General features: G+C 36.7%; 2 protein-coding genes across 2 annotated transcripts; both read right to left on the reverse strand.

The window, feature by feature from the left end:
* Positions 1-119: 119 nt before the first annotated feature.
* LOC137948030 (uncharacterized) lies at positions 120-5,703 on the reverse strand. Its single transcript, XM_068793937.1, has 10 exons — positions 5,322-5,703; positions 5,033-5,111; positions 4,724-4,818; positions 3,112-3,216; positions 2,919-2,998; positions 2,052-2,142; positions 1,866-1,973; positions 1,563-1,649; positions 523-591; positions 120-437 (listed from the first exon to the last, which is right to left on the reverse strand). Exons 1-10 carry the CDS (start codon positions 5,556-5,558, stop codon positions 264-266), a joined length of 1,125 nt encoding a protein of 374 aa, XP_068650038.1. The 5' UTR covers positions 5,559-5,703; the 3' UTR covers positions 120-263.
* Positions 5,704-13,700: 7,997 nt separating this feature from the next.
* On the reverse strand, positions 13,701-16,070 carry LOC137948670 (probable methyltransferase PMT18). The gene is made up of 5 exons (XM_068794790.1): positions 15,387-16,070; positions 15,082-15,292; positions 14,672-14,969; positions 14,010-14,477; positions 13,701-13,920 (listed from the first exon to the last, which is right to left on the reverse strand). Exons 1-5 carry the CDS (start codon positions 16,068-16,070, stop codon positions 13,701-13,703), a joined length of 1,881 nt encoding a protein of 626 aa, XP_068650891.1.
* Positions 16,071-17,724: the final 1,654 nt, after the last annotated feature.

Raw genomic sequence — 17,724 nt, forward strand, 5'->3', positions numbered from 1 at the left:
GGAGAGTTTGTACTTTTTGCTTTGCAGAAAACTTAAAGATAAGTTATTCAAGCATAATAGAGGTCCACAAAATCAGATGGGGATGATACCAACTCACAACACCAACCTACGTTCAGGCATGCTCAACAGTTGGATCAAAATCAAGATTGACAGAGAACAATGAAAAGCATTTGATAGTAAAAACAATTAAAAGGAATATTACAAAGGCACTTCCCCCGCACTATAGAAATAGACATACCGGTTGTTAGGAGGAGAGCTACTTTTCACATGACCCTCCCTGATCTAACACTGCCAGGAGGAGAACTCTGATCTAGTTCTTGCTTGCTCTTACTTCTCTTCATCTTTGCTTTGAACCTTGACTTAGCCATGAGAATCTCCACTGTGTTTGCAAAGTTTCCTATCGCCATAACTAAAAGCAAAATCCCACAAAATACCACCTATCAAGCCCATAAGAGAAGAAAATTGTTAGCTACATACCGACATCACAGATCAAAATAAAATGAGATGTGAGAGAATTTTTGCCTGCCACTCAGAAACCACACCAGTCAAAGCTGTCCTTAGTAGTGCAATACCAATGTATGCTTCAAAGCCCTGAAATCATGTAAATAATTTTTACTTTACCTTCGCACTCAAATTTAAAAAGACTTGACAGTAATGCCAATCTCAGTTGACATCTTATAAGACCGTCTCACAGTGAATAGTAAAAACCTTCTTCTTATCAGAAGACATTCTCTTTTCTACAGTTTTGCAGGATTCTGTGGCACCAATTGTTTTCCTTACAAAGATCCAAGCACATGCAGAAACAGATAATTCTAGAATCCAATCTCTCATGTATGTTAAGGCAAATGTGTTCTCTCAGTTCCGTATGCTTGGAACAAATATCCATTGAAAAACAATGACAGACAAACTGACAAGGTAAATTGGACATTAAATATCTCATAACATGCAAGGTCAGAGAAGTTAAACTGAGCCTCTACCATATATGAACTTAGAGCATATATTTGAAATGCATGGATCAACTGGAATTTGGTCAATCGACCTGCCTTGCCACCAGTTACAACCAAATATAGTCTTTGAGTCCGCTAATGCCTTCTGAATGATAAAAAATTTAGCGCAAGATTTGCATGTTATGACTGGACCACACTCTATTCCAGAATAGTCTTAAAAGCCAAAATAGGCTTCTGAACACAGATTTAATTTGTGCTAAACGACTTGAACATTATGACTAGACAATAATCTGAACCAGTACAGTCTAAGGGTCAAATGCGGGCTCTTGAACATAGATTTAGTTTGCTATCCAAGATTTGAGTAACAGGATCACGCTTTATGTGAATTTATTTATTTATTTTTTTTTTTTGTTCAGTAACTAAAAACTGTGGTAACTAGGCAGCATGGTGAACATACTATTACTTACAAAATAGTCTCACAATGAGACAGCATTGAAATAGAAGTATGGAAACACTAGGAACTAGTTTCTGTCACCAATGTCAACCATAATAACCACAATGACATCAAACTACTGCAACCATACACTGGCTGAATGCCACTTTTTAGTCTCATACCTGCAAAACGAAAAGAAGGGGACACAATAACCATAGTTGACCTTCTACACCAGCTGTTTCTCCCCAAACAACATCCATTCGCTTTGCCTGCCAAACCTCATGTAAGAAGGAAATAGGTGGAAAATAAAAAATTCCACAAGTAATACCAATAAAAACTGCCATGGTAGCAACATAAAACCATTTCTGACTCTATTGTCATCAAACACAACCAGTGAGGAACCCAGTAATGTCTTTGATGAAGGGGAAGAGGTAGATGAGTTCAATTGCATTGAAGCAAAAAAAGGTTTGGAGGAAAGTGAATACCTTTCCCAGTGCAATCCGCGTATATAACCTTTGACGCTGATATCTATTCTGTAGAAGCATCGCAAAGCCTTGCATGATTGCCCAGCGTAAGAACAGTTCTACTCCTCTCTGCATGATAATGGTACATGTAACCAAGAAGTGAAATGAAAAGAAACCAAGGTTTATACACAATGGAGACATAATTACCTGCTTGTAGACACAATCAGGTTCCCCTTTAATCTCCCATGTGAGACTCACAAGTGCCATCAACATAGCACAGTAATGGTGGTAAATCCACCTGTAAAAGCAGACTAGAGTAAATATTATAGAGATGCGACACATTAATAACTACTGTTGACTCTTGAGTATTTCAGAAATTATTCATCCCCAAAGTCTTCTCTCCTTTCTGAAGATTCCTATTTTCTTTCAACGGTTGATTTCTTAACCTTCTCAACACCTCAAATTGACCACATTCTTGGAATAAATAAGTGTATACTAATTTGCACGTAATATTATCCAGGCAATGAAACAAATCTCTAGATTTTACAGAGGTTAGTCATACACAACACATTCCAGACATAGTAAGAATAGGTGCCTCGGCATTTGCTCAATTCACTAAGCACCAAGACCCAAACAAAGTGAGAGCATACACACCTAGTCAGCTTGATAGTGCTAATAAGGATTTGTATTCACAAGATATTTGTTACTCCAATTGAGAGTTATCACAAGCAAGTTTCTAGTATTAATAGAATAACATCTAAATAAATAAAACACCGATCAGATACGCTTTAGTCGAGTTTTATAATGCAATAATTATTGCAGGTCATTTTTACAAAGGAAAATACATAATTAGGCTGAATATGTGCCGTAAATGGCATGTCCTAAAATAGTCAACACCTAAACAGAAGAAGGAAGAAAAAACAGTATGAGATTTTACTTACACAACATATGGAAGATTGGGAAAAAATCTTCGAAGAAAAATAATGACATAATTATGTAAAAATCATATTAAATGTCTTAAACACATAAGAAAGCAGGCATAGATATATAAAAGCAAAAAATACAAGAGAGTACCATGAACGTATGTCACTTCCATTTACTCTTAATATATTCTCTCGCAAAGCCAAACTTGTGTAGAGAAACAGAAGCCATGCCTGAAAACAGAAATTGGGGGCTTTAAGTGGTTGACACTTCCAGAGAAGAATCCTTCTAAGATTAGAAAAGATTCTGCCACAACCAAGAAACTCTGCTGCAAAAAAACTCATACCTGATATGCCTGCACTGCCCACACCGGAAAACAACCTTTCCAGCAAAACCACCGTAAAGTTAGTAGTATTAATGGGAAAACAAGAAATATGATGGCCGTTCTATCCTGTGGAAAAAAGCAGAAGGTATGATATACAGAAGTTATTCCCACTTGAAGTATATGTGCACCAAAATCATTACAAGTTAGAACAGAAAAATAGTCTGCCAATCGAAAGGTTTCTTTGCGATTGACAGATGAACATATAATTAATTTACCCTTTAGCGCTTTTGTATATTTTGTGATCTGACCTCCTTTGAGCTCTCTTTTTTATGTATCTTTCTTCACCATCCCTCCCCCACCCCCACCCCCAACCCCAACCCCAAGTGAGCCCTCAAACTACTACCATATTTCACTTCAACAATTTTTTCCTAAAATAAAGCACTACTATGATATCAACCTGTTTCACATGGCTAGATTCATGACTGTAAACTCATAGACTATTACACCTGTTTCATGTGACAAGATTCCTTTCTCAGTATGTCTCAGGAAAAAGCAAACCCAATCATCACACAGTTAGGGTGAAAGTAATATCTTGCAAGATGGTTGTATATTTTGAAGAAGAATGCAACTCTCTCAATATCATCATAGCCATATCCCGGCTAATTGGGATTATCAGGGAGTCCTTCATTCAGCATTTTCCTTAAACTTCATGGGTAAGATTTCCTCAAAGAGGCACAATTAGGCCTCCTTTGCACTTGCCCAACCATCTCACAATACTTCTAGCATGTTCATCCCTAATTTTTTCATTAAAAAAGAAAAAAAAGAACAGAAAAAAAAAAAAAAGCCAACCAAAGTCTCAGGTAATAATATTGTGTGCTCTCTTTTCCACAAGGATAAGCCTGGTTAAGAGAAGACGAATATCTTTTGAACTTCATCAGTGTCCTTTTTTTAAATAACATATAGAAAAATACGTTTATGCAGCACCCAAATAAGAAACAGGAGAAATTACAGTTGTTTATTAGCCAATAATTTATACAAGGCCTGAGATTTTTGTTTTCCTATTTAGATTCAACCAGTCAATGATGTCCTAGCTAAGACTTTATCGGACAAAGTTAGAACTTTGAGTACCTCCTTTCCACAAAAGTAATTTTTTTTTCTTTTCCAGTCTCAAAACTCTTAACATATAAATCCTACAATTTGCAGGTAGGAAGTGACATAACTGCATATTGTGAAATGGAAATCAATAACTGCATGAGCATGCATAGTTTGATCCCAATGAACTGCATTGGTGTAAATGGTTTCACTTTCTTGCAGTAACTGGACAGTGAATAATTCAAATGCTATCATGGGAGAGATATATCATATGATAAGGAAATAAATAAATGCTAAAGAGAGATTTTCTCATGATGATGCTACTACCGAAGCAGAAGAAAATTCAAGTTCGACCGGCTCTAACAACAATCAGACGAGATCCAAAATGCAATTGGCAATTCCTTTAGATACCAAAACCATAAGCAGTAATTTAACTATGAAAGAAGAAAACGTGCACTTCATTTGGAACATAGACTAAAAAGCAGGCATTCAGTGAACAAGAAAAAGAAAGATGCATAGTTAGAGTTCAACAAAGACTCACTCTGTAATTATTGTACTCCTCTTTTACTTTCAACTTGGCATCTTTCTTTGTAGCTCGAACATTGACAGGGCCAAGAAACATCTTCAGAAAAGTACCTGATAATCCAAATGCAAATTAACCCGCTAGCCAGCACGGTTTCTAACGAAAAAGAAAAATTAGAATAAAATTAAAAAATATTCGTTACAGGTAGATCAACAAAAAAATTGACCGGTTAAAACCAAGGGAAAAAGAACAAGCAGAAAGTACAATAGAAAGATAAGACATTTACAGATGCAAAATAATTTTTTCTATTTTCTACAGCGAGCTTACCGTGAGATTTACTGGGAAGAAGCAAAGAAACATCCCCATCATTGATAATGCATCTTGCTTTATACAAATCGTCATCAAGCTTAATAAAAAAAAACATAGAGAAAAGCCCAATCAATCAACCGTAGAAAAAATACGAAGAAAAAGGAGAATAACTAAAATGAAGAGCAACAATTGAAACTCGAAACTATAATTCCAGTCGCACTTTCATATTACTGTCTAACAAGCGGCATAAAAAACAACATTATCAAAAGGAAAAAAATAATAATAACAAAGGAAAACCTTAACATACTTTTTCTCCTTCGTTCCGATCAAGAGCACCTCTTTTCACAGCAGACTCGACAGACGCCCGAAGCTTCTGAATGCTGGAGTCAAGCGCTAACGCCGGCTTGCATATAGCCTGCTCTTCAGTCCAAATCTTCGAGAGCAGAGAAGAAGCTGAATCCTGCAACTCCTTGGCTAGATCGAGGATTCGAAGCGACTCGTCGTGAAGGTTAGTCCGTGAATTGTCAGCCGCCGAGTCTCCCATCTCCGGCAGGATTCCGACCCGCCGAGATTAGCGTAGCCGATCAAGATTCCCCAAAATTCCAACAGAAACCTGACCAGGAGGACTTATTAGGGTTTTTTTGCTTGTAATATATTCTTTCAAGGTTGCTGGCTGCTGTTGCTGCTTCGCCTGCAGCTCCTCTTAGTCCTCGGTTCTGTTTGAGTGGTATTAACGTAAATTACTCTGAGGGTGACGAGTGGAAGTGGAACTAACAGGTAGCATCTACGACAATTGTGTACAGTGAGAGGCAGACTGTAAGACGTCCATGAGACGATTTTTAATGTGATAATATAGTTTAAATTTAGAAATAAGGATAAGGAGGAGTCTGACAGTAGTACCCGAGCAGTTGAAGAATAAATTGAGAAGCAAAAACAGTAAAAGCCCTCCGTGGAGTGAGTGCAGGGGTGAGAGTCTTTATGAGATGGATATGTAAGGTAGGAGTCTCGTTCCGCCCACCCTCCCAACATTTTCTTTCCTTTCTCTTTTCCCTTTTTTTCAATGTTACTTTAATTTTTCTTAAGCATTTGAAATATATTCATCTCTTTCAAGGTGCAATGTCTGTAATTTTGTGTAGGGGTGCAACCGGCTCACAAACTGTTCGAGCTCCCAAAAAAAACTTGAAATAAGGCTCGTTAATCATAACAAATCGAGTTCGAGATTTTCTAAGCTCAGCTTATTAGCTCGTCGACTCGTTAGTATAATTTTTTTATGAAATTACCTTTTACTATAATTACTCTCATCAATTCTTTCTTTACTTGGTTGATAGTTACTCTTATTTACCTTAAACCTCAAAGACAATCGATCGTTCTGCCCTTTTGGGTCCTTCAACATCTAATGTTTTATTCTCTGGAGCTTACAAAAAACTAGGCCTCTAAAATAGCAACAAACAAATGAGAATCTCTAGTTAGGGGAAGGGGGCCAAAGGGTCATGACCACACATCAATTCCATAGTCAAATTGTACAAGCAAGGGTCAAAGGTGGGAATTTAGCCCCATTACATGACTTACTAGAAAGGGGCAATGTGTAGCCTATGTCACATTTGGAGATGTTGAAAAGGACACTCCAATTACTAATTTGTAATTAGGGTGCAATGTCCTTCACCTTCATTTGAATAATACCAACAAAATTAATAACGAAGGTTGGGTTCATAAGGAACCATATGTGCATGCCATTTAATGGGTGCTATAAAAATTAATATTTATTAGGTAAGAATAAGGCATGCATACCAAAGAGGAATCGGTTGTTCAGGTGTCACATACATAATTGGCTCAACAAACTTGAATTATTCATTGTGTTTTTGTATTCAACAAGCAAGGAAATTGGTGCAAGAGAGATTTTATTACACTTAATTATATAACTTTTAAATGGAATATATCATGTAATAGAGACTGCAGGTTGGTAGTCTAGGGTTTAGGCTGGTAGGGGGAAAGTGGGTGAAGGAACAAAGAAAAAAAATAACTTGAAAAATGATAGAAAGAGATTTTTTTAAGTGAAAAAAAGCGTATAAGAGCGTTAGGGTATGTTTGTGCCAAGAGGAAAGTGTAGGAAAACAAAATGTCATACCTGTAGACTAAAATTTTTCAACATTTATACCATTTTTAGGGATTGGAAATATTTCCTCTTGATTGTTCCTGATTCCTCTCATAAGATAAAAATTAAAATTTTTTTTATTGCTCCAATAAGAAACTATAGGAAAAATAAACCAAGAAATACTAAAGTGGTTCTTGATCACTTTACCTCTTATTTTTTATTTATAAAATTTTATATATTTATAATCTAAATACAAACATCGTAACTAATTTTCTTATTAGAAACGTTTTCTAATGATAAAATTAGTCAAAAAATAATAATTTTCCTGTCATTTTGTTTTCCTATGGGCAATAGAAATGGTCTCTTAGTATAAATCTAGCAAGAGTCAAATATTGGTACAAATAGTGTAAGAGTAAGTTTGATTACATAGAAAGTAAAAGAAGTGAAAATATGTCTATTTTAGTTATTTTTTTCCGTGTTTAATTCAAGAAAAAGTTGATTTTAAACATTTTATGCCAGTTCTTTTTTTTTTTTTAAATCTCTTGCCCATGATGTGCATCTTAGTGACTTGACTCGACAATATATTTATGGTGTAAAAATGTTTAAATTATTTTTTAATCTGAAGTAGGATAAGTCTATTTTTCATTGAATAATCAAAGAATTGAGAAATACATATTAATTTAATTTTTAATTTTTTTTCCTTGACACTTTCTATGTATATCATCAAGTGACTCCAACACAGTGATTATGGCAGTTTTTTTAGTTGGGTGATGATCTCTTAATTAGTTATATCTAACACCTAACACTTCAATTAGTATTTTAAACTTTTTATTTTGCTTCAACAAATATTGGTGTTGATGCAGATGTCAAAATAAAGAAACCTTTTTCATTCATATCAATAAACCTGATTCATTCATTACAAGAACTCATTGTGGAGTAAAACAATTAAAAAACCCATTAACTAAATAAAGGTGCTTATGTTTGGTTGTTGTGGACATGTCAATAATGGCACAAATAAGTACACAAAAGAAGATAAGGGGGTTGGCTGGATGAAAGAAGCCAAATTGTTGACCTAATTGTCAAACTTGAGATAGCCCAATTTTATGACTTCCTACAATGTGAGGTTGTATTTTCTTTTTTATGGATTTTCTATTGAAATTTTTTCATTCTTTTATATAGTTTTTTTTTTGTTTATGGCACCATGTGACATAATTTTTAAATTAATTAAATAATTTTATATCTATTGTTGTTTCCCGCCGTATTAACAAAGAACTCAATTTTCTATCGCCTTTTAATTATTTATCAAATAAGATGAATAAATATTAATTTTTATTCCTTAAAACCGCAAACGTTAGAAAATTTTACTTAGGTACAAAAATTGCATTCGTACTTTTTTCCCTTAGTTTTCACTCTAGGTTAGATTCTATCCTCCAAGGGTGGAGTGATCGGAGGAAGAAGAAAGAGAAGGAAAGAGAACATGGGAGACCAAGCAAAGAAAATGAGGGAGGAGAAAAATAAAGAAAGAGGAAAAATGACCAGGGGAAAATGTGATTCAAATATGAGACAAGAAAAAAAATGAAGACGTTAAAATTTACAAGAAGAAAAAGATGGGAGGGATCGGTATTCACTAATTATGTAAAATGATTAATTGTGCTCTATTTCTAATAGAAAAACGACTTGAATCAAAGTAAAATTTAATTACGAAGTCTCAATTACACCGTAGAAGTCTTATAGATAAGACCTAAAACAAGTAAACAACTATTGCATAATTAGAGAACTAATAACACTAAAAGAACTTATTATTTGAGACTTTTTACCATGAAATTCATAAAAGACTCTGCCATATTCATTTTTTTATTATGAGATTGTTTTTCATGAAAATCATATAAGATGTTTCTAGATTTACTTCTTTAACTCTCAACTTGTAACGAAAATGTTTATAATTTTCAATATTTCCTTCTTCAACACTTTTTGCTCCAAATTCTTCATCTGTTATTTTCCTTTTACTTGATTATTCTTTTCCACGACTCACGGAGTTTTTCATTGTTAGTTACATAATAAAAAAAAATTAACCACAACTCATAATCGTGGAATTCTTTATGGTAGGCTTTATGAATTACCTCGATCTTCGTATTTCTCTTCTCCTACTCCCTCTCAAGTTGCCCAAGAGGCTCAACTTGTGCAAAACTAGTGTCAGAGAAGAACATCACTTGAAAAAAAACAACAATGCTCTATAAGCTAGTAAAAAACAGTGTGAGTCTGAAAATATCCATTCAATTTAAAAGGTAACAAAACTAATTTTAAGGCATTGAAAAGAGTCTAATCACTATTGTACGAGTAGCTTAAAAAATCACCACATGGGTGAAAAATAAAATACTTGACTGAAGTTCAATATTTGACACACTCTTGTTCTTGTAGATAGTGGGCCTATGTGCATTACTCTAAAGTAATAAAAAAATGGATGAAATATTAGAGGCTTAACTATATGCGCTTAAAAGTATATAAGGAATAAAACTAAGCTATAAACAAAGTATATAGAAGACATTAATGGCTGAATCAAAAAATTAAAATATGGAATTAACTGAAGTTAGACTAGGAAGTATGACGATATAATCAACTAAAAGAAATTGATTAAGTGCTCAAGTGAAGATGCAACTCAACTTAGGCAAAAATTGCCCAACAATGTTTTAACTAGATCATTTGACCAACATATTAAAGAAAATATATATGATAGAGTTTGAGATACACTACCCAAAATTGCATCAAAAGAGAGGATTTCTAATCATTAAGAGATGGAAACAAGTTAGTCCAACCATCAATGTTATACTAATTCACTCCCACTTGAGAAAGCAACGACAACAACAACGTGAGATTTTTAAAGATTTCTGAATTTGCATCTTTTGATTTGTTGTAACTAAAAGAGAAAGTTGAAGATCAAATTGTATAAACTCTGCTTGAATCTAATATTGAACTTCAAATAATGCAAAAGCTCTCAACTTTCAAACGAGACATTCAACAAAAATAAAAAATGAAATTCGAAGACACCAACATTGATTTTAGAGAGTGGAAGATGTGGTACCAATTATTTTTCTTTTTCTTTTTTTCTTTTAACTACTGAGATGATTTCGATGCTTCTAGTGAATTCTAAAGCTTTTTGATCTTTACAATTGCCTAGATACTTTCTACTCTCTCCATTGAAAGTTGAAATCTTAAACAAGAAATTCGAGAGCAAAAACCTACAATGGTTTTGAGTGCAATGCTTCTAGCCACAAACCGCTTTCTACCATTGCTTGGACTTAGCCTACCGATGTTTGGGACCTTATCATTGATTTCAATATCCTCTCACCATACCAATTTGCTCCTTCATTGGGCACTGCTAAGAAATAGAGTCTCACATTCAAATTCTTTAATATTTGCCAACCATATCATTCTTGGATCAATAGAGACGATTGGCCCCATTGACAGTAGTTTTTGGGATTGTTCTAGATGTTCAATGGGCTATGCTAGTAGCTTTGATACCATATAGAAATCTTCAAGAAGAAAAGAGAGATTTGTATTCAATACTTGTGTGAAAATGAGTAGATTGATATTTTATTTATAATAAAAAAACTAGAAATAAAGTAAATTTACTATACCAAGTTCTAATCTTGAAGAGTAGATCATATACCAAAGGAGAGGCAGTGGAGTAAAAGCCTATTTGATAGAACAAGTTAAAGACTAAGAGCCTAATGCGCTACGGACTTAGTGCCTAGCACGAAAGTCGTTGCTTGTTGGGACTACGTTTAGCATTAGTCCTGTCTCGGTTGGTAGGCAAATCAAATCGATAAGTCAGTCAGTTCAATGCAAGTGGCTCGTAGACGAAATCTTCCTTCTAATAGAGATAATGATCAGGTTGAGAGAAGTTGAGATTGTCTCAAATTGTAACTCTAAAGTCATATAAACTCTCTTAGTGATAATGCTTCGTGTAAAATTTTATCTCTTTTTAACCTATAAATACTTGTATTGATGAATGTAAAATATTAAAAAATTATTCATTATTCTTATTCTATATGGTATCAGATTTTTTGATCTTCGAATCGATTGGAGCTCTCTCCGACCCGTAGCCACAACTTGTATCTATTCCCGTTCACGACCACACAGAAGACTCTATTTTTCACCGTCCCTCTCATGCACCCCCAACCTCCTCTATTAAGCTCTTGCCCGAGCCACCACCGTTGTCACCCCAAGGGTTGTCGACAGTATCTTGCCACTGCCACCATTGATCGCCGAACCTCTGCAATTATAGACATCAGTTCTTCATCACTGTTGCCCAGCTGCTATCGCGGGTTGTCCCATAGTCGCAAGACTCAGTAGTACCGCGTGCTCTCCCGCCGTTGCCGCCACAGGTGAATTATTTAACACTCCCAAGCCTCTACAACTAGAGCCAACAACTCATCGTCACCCAACTGCCACCGCGGTCCGTCTCGTTGTCAGCGCCCTCCCTACCGTCACTGTTGTCGCAACTATTCCCATTCTCTCTTCTTCTTCTCGTGTTTTTTTTTTTTTTTTACCTTTGATTTAATCCGAGGTCTGAATTCAATTGAATTCGGGAAGAAGAAGAGCGTACACATGTGACTCTCACACGTGCGAGAAAAAATATAGAAAACTCCATAAGTTGATTTTATATTCATTGCAACTGAAGATACTCAAATCAGTATTCCCAACGCCCATAATCCAAACACACCGCTTACGGTACTCCACATCCACAATTCTGTCAAATTCACCTCCACCAATTATTTAAGCTGGAGCTTCAGATGGAGGCTATTCTTATTGGTTATGATCTCTATAAGTTCATTGATAGTTTTTATCTTGCGCCTTCAACCACAAAGATAATCAGCCTTGGACCCAACTTCACTGGTATCATAATAATTACTCCACATAGATTAGTGAGTACAAAGATCTTGAGTTTATTACTTCTTTCGAAGTTGGCTAGTCATTTTGGGATGGGTTTTGGATCCAACTTCACATGGTATCAAAGCAAGTACTCATATGTGGGCCTCCACCCAAATCATCCACGTGTATCCCTCCGCTCGGCTTTTTGTTTCCTACAAATAAAAAAACTCTTATTTGCCCTATTAGCTAGCAATTTCCTTTCACCACTACAAAAAAGCTAACCAAGGAAAAAGGTTCAAATCCTTCTACTCCAGATTATGAACACCTGATTTGATATGTCAAGAATGAGATGATAACTATAGGGGAAGCTGCTGACTGCAGCCCAACTTCAATTCAAAGGGAGGCCCCACCCAAAGATAAAACTTAAAACAAGTAAATAACTATAACATAATACAAAACTAGTAGCACTACAAGCCTTATTTTGTGACAGCTCTTGCCATGAGATTCATAAAATACTTTGTCATATTATTTTCCTTGACTGTGAGATTACTTGTCATGAGAGTCATGTAAAATACTTTTATATTTACTTCTTGTCGGAAGAAAAGAGGGAGAAACATGTGAGAGGGCAAAAAAAATAAAAAAAAGAGAGAGAGAGAAAAAGAGAAATAGATAAAATAAAGGGAAACAAGAAACAAATTAAAAAATAATAGAGATTTTTCCTAGTGAAAAAATGTCAATTCATGGTGTGAACTATGCAAGAATCAATTGTTATAAATAGTAATAAATGACACATTTCCATGTTTAGTTTAAGGGAAAAACTTAGTGAATTTTAATTTTTTTATGCAAGTTCTCTCCTTTCTCTTTATTTTCTTAATTTCTTACTCATGGCTATACATCTTACCGAATTAACCCATCTCATCTCATATTTTAAAGATCCCGAGTCAAGATAGAAAATCTGAATCACCAAAATCCGAATTAACCCATCTCTTATTGTTGAATTTTAAGTTTTTCTATTCACAAACCTACTCAACAAGAATACTCTTTCTATATTTTTATGTTTATTTTTTCTTAATATAAAGTAACTTTTTATTTTCATTTTTATAGTTACATCTCATGGCTAATAATTTTACAAATTCAACAAAGGAGTCCATGAATAATCGACAAACAATATGACAAACTGAGAGAGGATTATTATGCTTCTGTTTTTGAATCCAAATAGACTCCTGTGGATGCAAAGGCAGCAAGGAACGAGACGATTAACTGAATCTTAGAGGTGAATGGATGCGCTGGAAGTTGAAATCTTAGAGGCGAAGTTCCTGAAATATAATATCTCTGAATCTGTCAATGTTAATGCACCAAATGCCACGGAAAAGGCCCCAATAAACCGGAGATGATTGTTAATTTGAAGTTATCGTCACTTTCAACAGCCCGCTCAGATTTTCTTTTTGAAGTATATTAGGAGGATTTCCTGCTTTCGCTTTCCGCCATTTGACACCAAAGAGAAGGAACTCAGCCATTTGAATTGGATTACAATTACAATTACACTACCCAGTACCAGCCGCTCTCTCTGGATTTAACTGATACACTTGGTAAAACTTCAAAACGAAATCTGGCAAAAGATAAAAGTAAAATAATCTACAGAGTGAGTGCAGAGACTAGTAGAGCTCAGGGAAAAAGCCCTTCAAAAATGGCAAAACCCATGCGGGTTGTGCACTGTTGAAGCTATTTGGCTTCTTCACCAGTCCAGTAAGTTTTCACAGCTAACAGAATTTTCTCTGCGTTAAGAGGCCCGTCTTCGTGATCCTCAAACTTTGATGTCCACTTCATTCCACTTATTATGCTCTGTACTTTGAAAAGAACTTCTGCTGTGTCTCTGAATATAACAGTCCCTTCTGGTCTGAGTATCCGATCCATCTCCAGAAGGATGTAGGTAATGTCACACCTGTTACGGATTGGATGCATGAAATGTAAAAGATCGATTCTGAAACGGTTTTTATCAGAGAGGAGAGACTGAATGGGTTGTTTCTGTACCTGTCCTGGTAGATGCTGAAGACTCCTGAGGCATGGATGAGGTCGTATGTTCTTGGGTATGTGGAGAAAGCCTCGCACCAGTCCTGATATGTTCCGATGAATCCTCGCTCGTAGATAACTCCTAGAGTATCGTCCTTGGAATCGGTAGGGACTGCATTCATGACCCACACTGGGTAATGCATCATTGCTGCTGCGAATCCTCCCAACTGGGCATTCATGTCCATTATGTTTCTGAATCGCCTGTTTCCGAGAGCAGGGATGAGGCGATTGTAGTACGCCACCCTCTTCTTCCACAGGTCGTTGTCCTCTGTGTATTTCTCCGGGTTGATCCCTGAGACGGATCCGCTGCTTATTCTGGGCGGAATGGCGTGCGCACGACCCGGCCATTTCTCCAGCGCCCCACCGGCGACTTCATCTGTGCCGCTCACTTCCGGCAATGGGGTTATGCAAGTTTCCATTTTCTTGTACCTGTTTGCAGGAAAAGCTCAGAATTAGTACAACAGGAATTTGAAAAGGGTGTCGTGGGATAGTTCGAATTTTCTTACTGGGACAGGACCAGCAGAAAATTTTAATGGAGTTACTTTCGGTTCTGTTTGTTTTTACTGAAATTTTTACAGATTGCAGAGAAGAATGAAGAAAGGTTGAAATGGGTCCTCCCTCACCAGGCTGCATCAGGGTCGTCGTCTTTGCACATATGGGGCGTCTTATAGACTTTCCTGCTCTTAATGCACTCCAAGTGATTGATGGGTTTCTGCCAAATTGCGAGATCGTCCTTCTCAATTACTTTTCTCCAGCAAAGGCGAGCAGCTACCTCCTCGATGGCATCCTGTTCTTGTTTCAAATCTTCCTGTGTTCTCTCCCACCCCTGCCAGTATTTCTTCCATCGGATTGGTGGACCAGAGAGAATCCAATACCCTCCTGGCCTCAGAACTCTGTCTACCTCAATCAGAAAAAGCCCATCTGCAGATTCATATAAACAAAACAAGAAAAAGTTGATACAGTCGGTATTCATTTTCAACCCATTACGAATCGGATCGGCAGCACTGATCAACGAGGCGGTAAAACAGCTTACCATAGTTGTCCCAAGGGATCAGACAGCGAGAACAGTGAGCCATATCAAAAGATCTTGCTGGGTAAGGCAATCGTTCAGATGCCATCACCCCGATCATGGCCGGAACTCCTCTCTCCAGAGCAAACTGGACTTGAGCTTCATGGGTATCTCTCGGAGCAAATGACATGGTTATAATGTCCCTCTTCAGCAGATAAGCTCCCCAGCTAGCCACCTTCCAAACCCAGTTACAGAAACAGAATCTCAGACAAATGGAAAACCAGAATGAAATAAAAAAAACGAATGATCAGTTGTGTCCATGTTCTTACACCACATCCAGTATCAATGGCAGTTCTGATTTTCCCAGAAGTTAAAGGGATGAGAGCGTTAATGTCGTCGATGTAAGCGTCAGCACCTCGAGGAAACATGGTTCCTCCGCCAGGGAATTTGAACCGTTCTCCCTCGACTTGAATCCAGTTCTGTACAGCCTTCTCAATGCTGAGCTCCTTGTGGGGGATATTAGCGTACCAGGCATAGTCTCTGCTCTGAGGCCACCTAAAGGGGATCGTGTATCTGGGTGGAGCCGGAATCAAGCATAGCATGAGCTCCTGCTGCGTGGGGCAATGGCGTTCTCTGTACTTCAACATTTTCCTCTCAAACTTCTTGGATCGCATGGGATCTTGACAGGGAGTGAATTCACTGTAGTTCATATGGCAAGCAGGGATGGTTTGGACCGTGGCAGTAGTGTCATTTATAGCATGGTGAGGTTGGAAATCGAGGGCGATGGAAGAAGATGAAGAGATGAGAAAGGAGCCAGATTGGGAAGCAGTATTACAGCCTCCTGCTCTGTTGGAGATCTCAGAGCGATTGGAGATTGAAGGAGAAGTGTTTTGCCAAGCACCTAATACGTAGAAAAGAACGCAGAGACCGCTCACTCCTAGCAGCCAAGTGAGCTTTTTCCGCCTTGTCTCTATTTGATATAGCTTCGGAGACCCACTGTACTCCTTCGCCATTAGAGCCTGCAAAAATTGGCAGATTTCAGATTCTAGATTCAAATGGTTCATGAAAAAAAATGACCGGATACCCAGTTTCACTTGAATGATTATGCAGATTTAAGGCTTTTCTTTTGTTATTACACCTCTGAGATTAGTAGACAGAAGGAAAAACGGACGGCTTCAGCCACTGTGAACTTCTTCGGGCAGCCGGTGAAAACATGAAAAAACCATATAAAAGAGGGAAATTTTTGGAGATTTTGAACATTTAAAAAGCAGAAGAAAATATAAAGGAAAGAAGATTTGAAGAACAGTAAAGTCGTCAAATCACTTACCTAAGTAGTGACCAGGTAGAACAGAACAGAGAAGAACAGAGTAACCTTACAAAACTTTTATCAGAATAATCTTTCCTTTTATTTTTTGCTTTAAACAGTTCTTTAGAAGCCGCAAATCAAAAACATTATGACCAACATAAACCAAAACGCAAACAAGAAAGAAAAGTCTGCTACTTCGCCAGGGAAAAAGCAAATCTATGAGGAGCCCTCCGTTTTCGGAGCCCAGAAAAGCTCATTTTGCGGAAAAACCAGAAATTAAAAAAATGAAGAAGAGACGGAAACAACAGTAACAGGCGTACCTGAACGCGTGGATTGGACCTCTCAATCCGTCCTTAACACTATCCGTTCCTCACGTCCGTTTATATTTCAGAGATGTACCGCATTTTTCTTAGAGAAAGAGGAGCGACTCATGAGATAAAAAAGAACAGAGAGACAGAGTGACAAAAAGGGTGGTCGATTATCTTCTGGGTTTCTCAGATTTTGGAGTTTTAGTCGCCTGGAGAGTAGATTCGGTCAAGAAAAAACCTCAACCTTGACAGGAAGGCGAAAACAGAGCAGACTGACCAGGCTTAAAAAGCTCAGCTACGAGGTATGAGTTTTCTTCCTCCGTTATATATTCTCTGTTTCATCTAATTTAAGCAAACATAATTACTTGAAAAAAGAAATAAGAATGGTTATCCACACGATTCCCATTTGTAAGTTACGAACTTCCGCGAACACTGCCGTTCTTTACTGCTCTCTCCTGAAAAAAAAAAAAAAAAAAACCTTCTTTCCTCCTTTCTCTTTTTGATCAAAGGTGACCCCTGTCGACTGCCGAAGGCCTTCGAATGGATTTAAAAAGAATTTTCTCCGATTATGGTTTCCTTTCATGGTTTCGAGTCTTTGAAAATTGGCTTGGACTGTCGAGCAAGGCGAGGAGATGAGAAATTCGGAGCAGGTTTCCATGTGAAATTGCGGGAAGACACCTTCGATTAATCCTGGAAGCATTTTTTTTAACTATTTTCATTTTTATTGCAGTTCTTTAATAAATTAAACAAAGATTCGTTCAAATTTTCAAACTGGACTGACAGGAGAGTTTACTGGGTCTATTTTTATATAAATATACATTCAGATGACAATAGAGGAGTGAGATTACAGAGATCTCAGTTCTCATCCAGCCGATTGATGAGCAGAAAATGATCTTTTAGTCTTCTTTCCAATTCCTTTTATCTATTTCATAACTTGGATCAAGCTTTATTTGAAGTCATCTTTAAAAAACAGTGAAAATCTTTTTTTGCTACTTTCTTCAAGGGATCATCAGGTTTGGCTGTAAAATCTGTATGAACTATTGGAACTTATAC

The sequence above is a fragment of the Aristolochia californica genome, unplaced genomic scaffold (genome assembly GCF_029961685.1).
Source record: "Aristolochia californica isolate CCGP_79_NKW_82.1479 unplaced genomic scaffold, dmAriCali1.0.hap1 SCAF_13, whole genome shotgun sequence".
NCBI classification, from domain to species: domain Eukaryota; kingdom Viridiplantae; phylum Streptophyta; class Magnoliopsida; order Piperales; family Aristolochiaceae; genus Aristolochia; species Aristolochia californica.

Bases quoted from the DNA above. Each gene is read 5' to 3' on its own strand.
- LOC137948030 (XM_068793937.1), bottom strand. From the start codon at position 5,558: ATGGGAGACTCGGCGGCTGACAATTCACGGACTAACCTTCACGACGAG. The intron at 3,217-4,723 runs GTGAGTCTTTGT...TTTTTTCCACAG, and splicing joins AGGAGTACAATAATTACAGA to GATAGAACGGCCATCATATT. The intron at 438-522 runs GCAAAAATTCTC...TGGGCTTGATAG, and splicing joins GTGTGGTTTCTGAGTGGCAG to GTGGTATTTTGTGGGATTTT.
- LOC137948670 (XM_068794790.1), bottom strand. From the start codon at position 16,070: ATGGCGAAGGAGTACAGTGGGTCTCCGAAGCTATATCAAATAGAGACA. The intron at 15,293-15,386 runs GTAAGAACATGG...TGGGTTTGGAAG, and splicing joins CCATTGATACTGGATGTGGT to GTGGCTAGCTGGGGAGCTTA. The intron at 14,478-14,671 runs GTGAGGGAGGAC...TCCTGCAAACAG, and splicing joins GACGACCCTGATGCAGCCTG to GTACAAGAAAATGGAAACTT.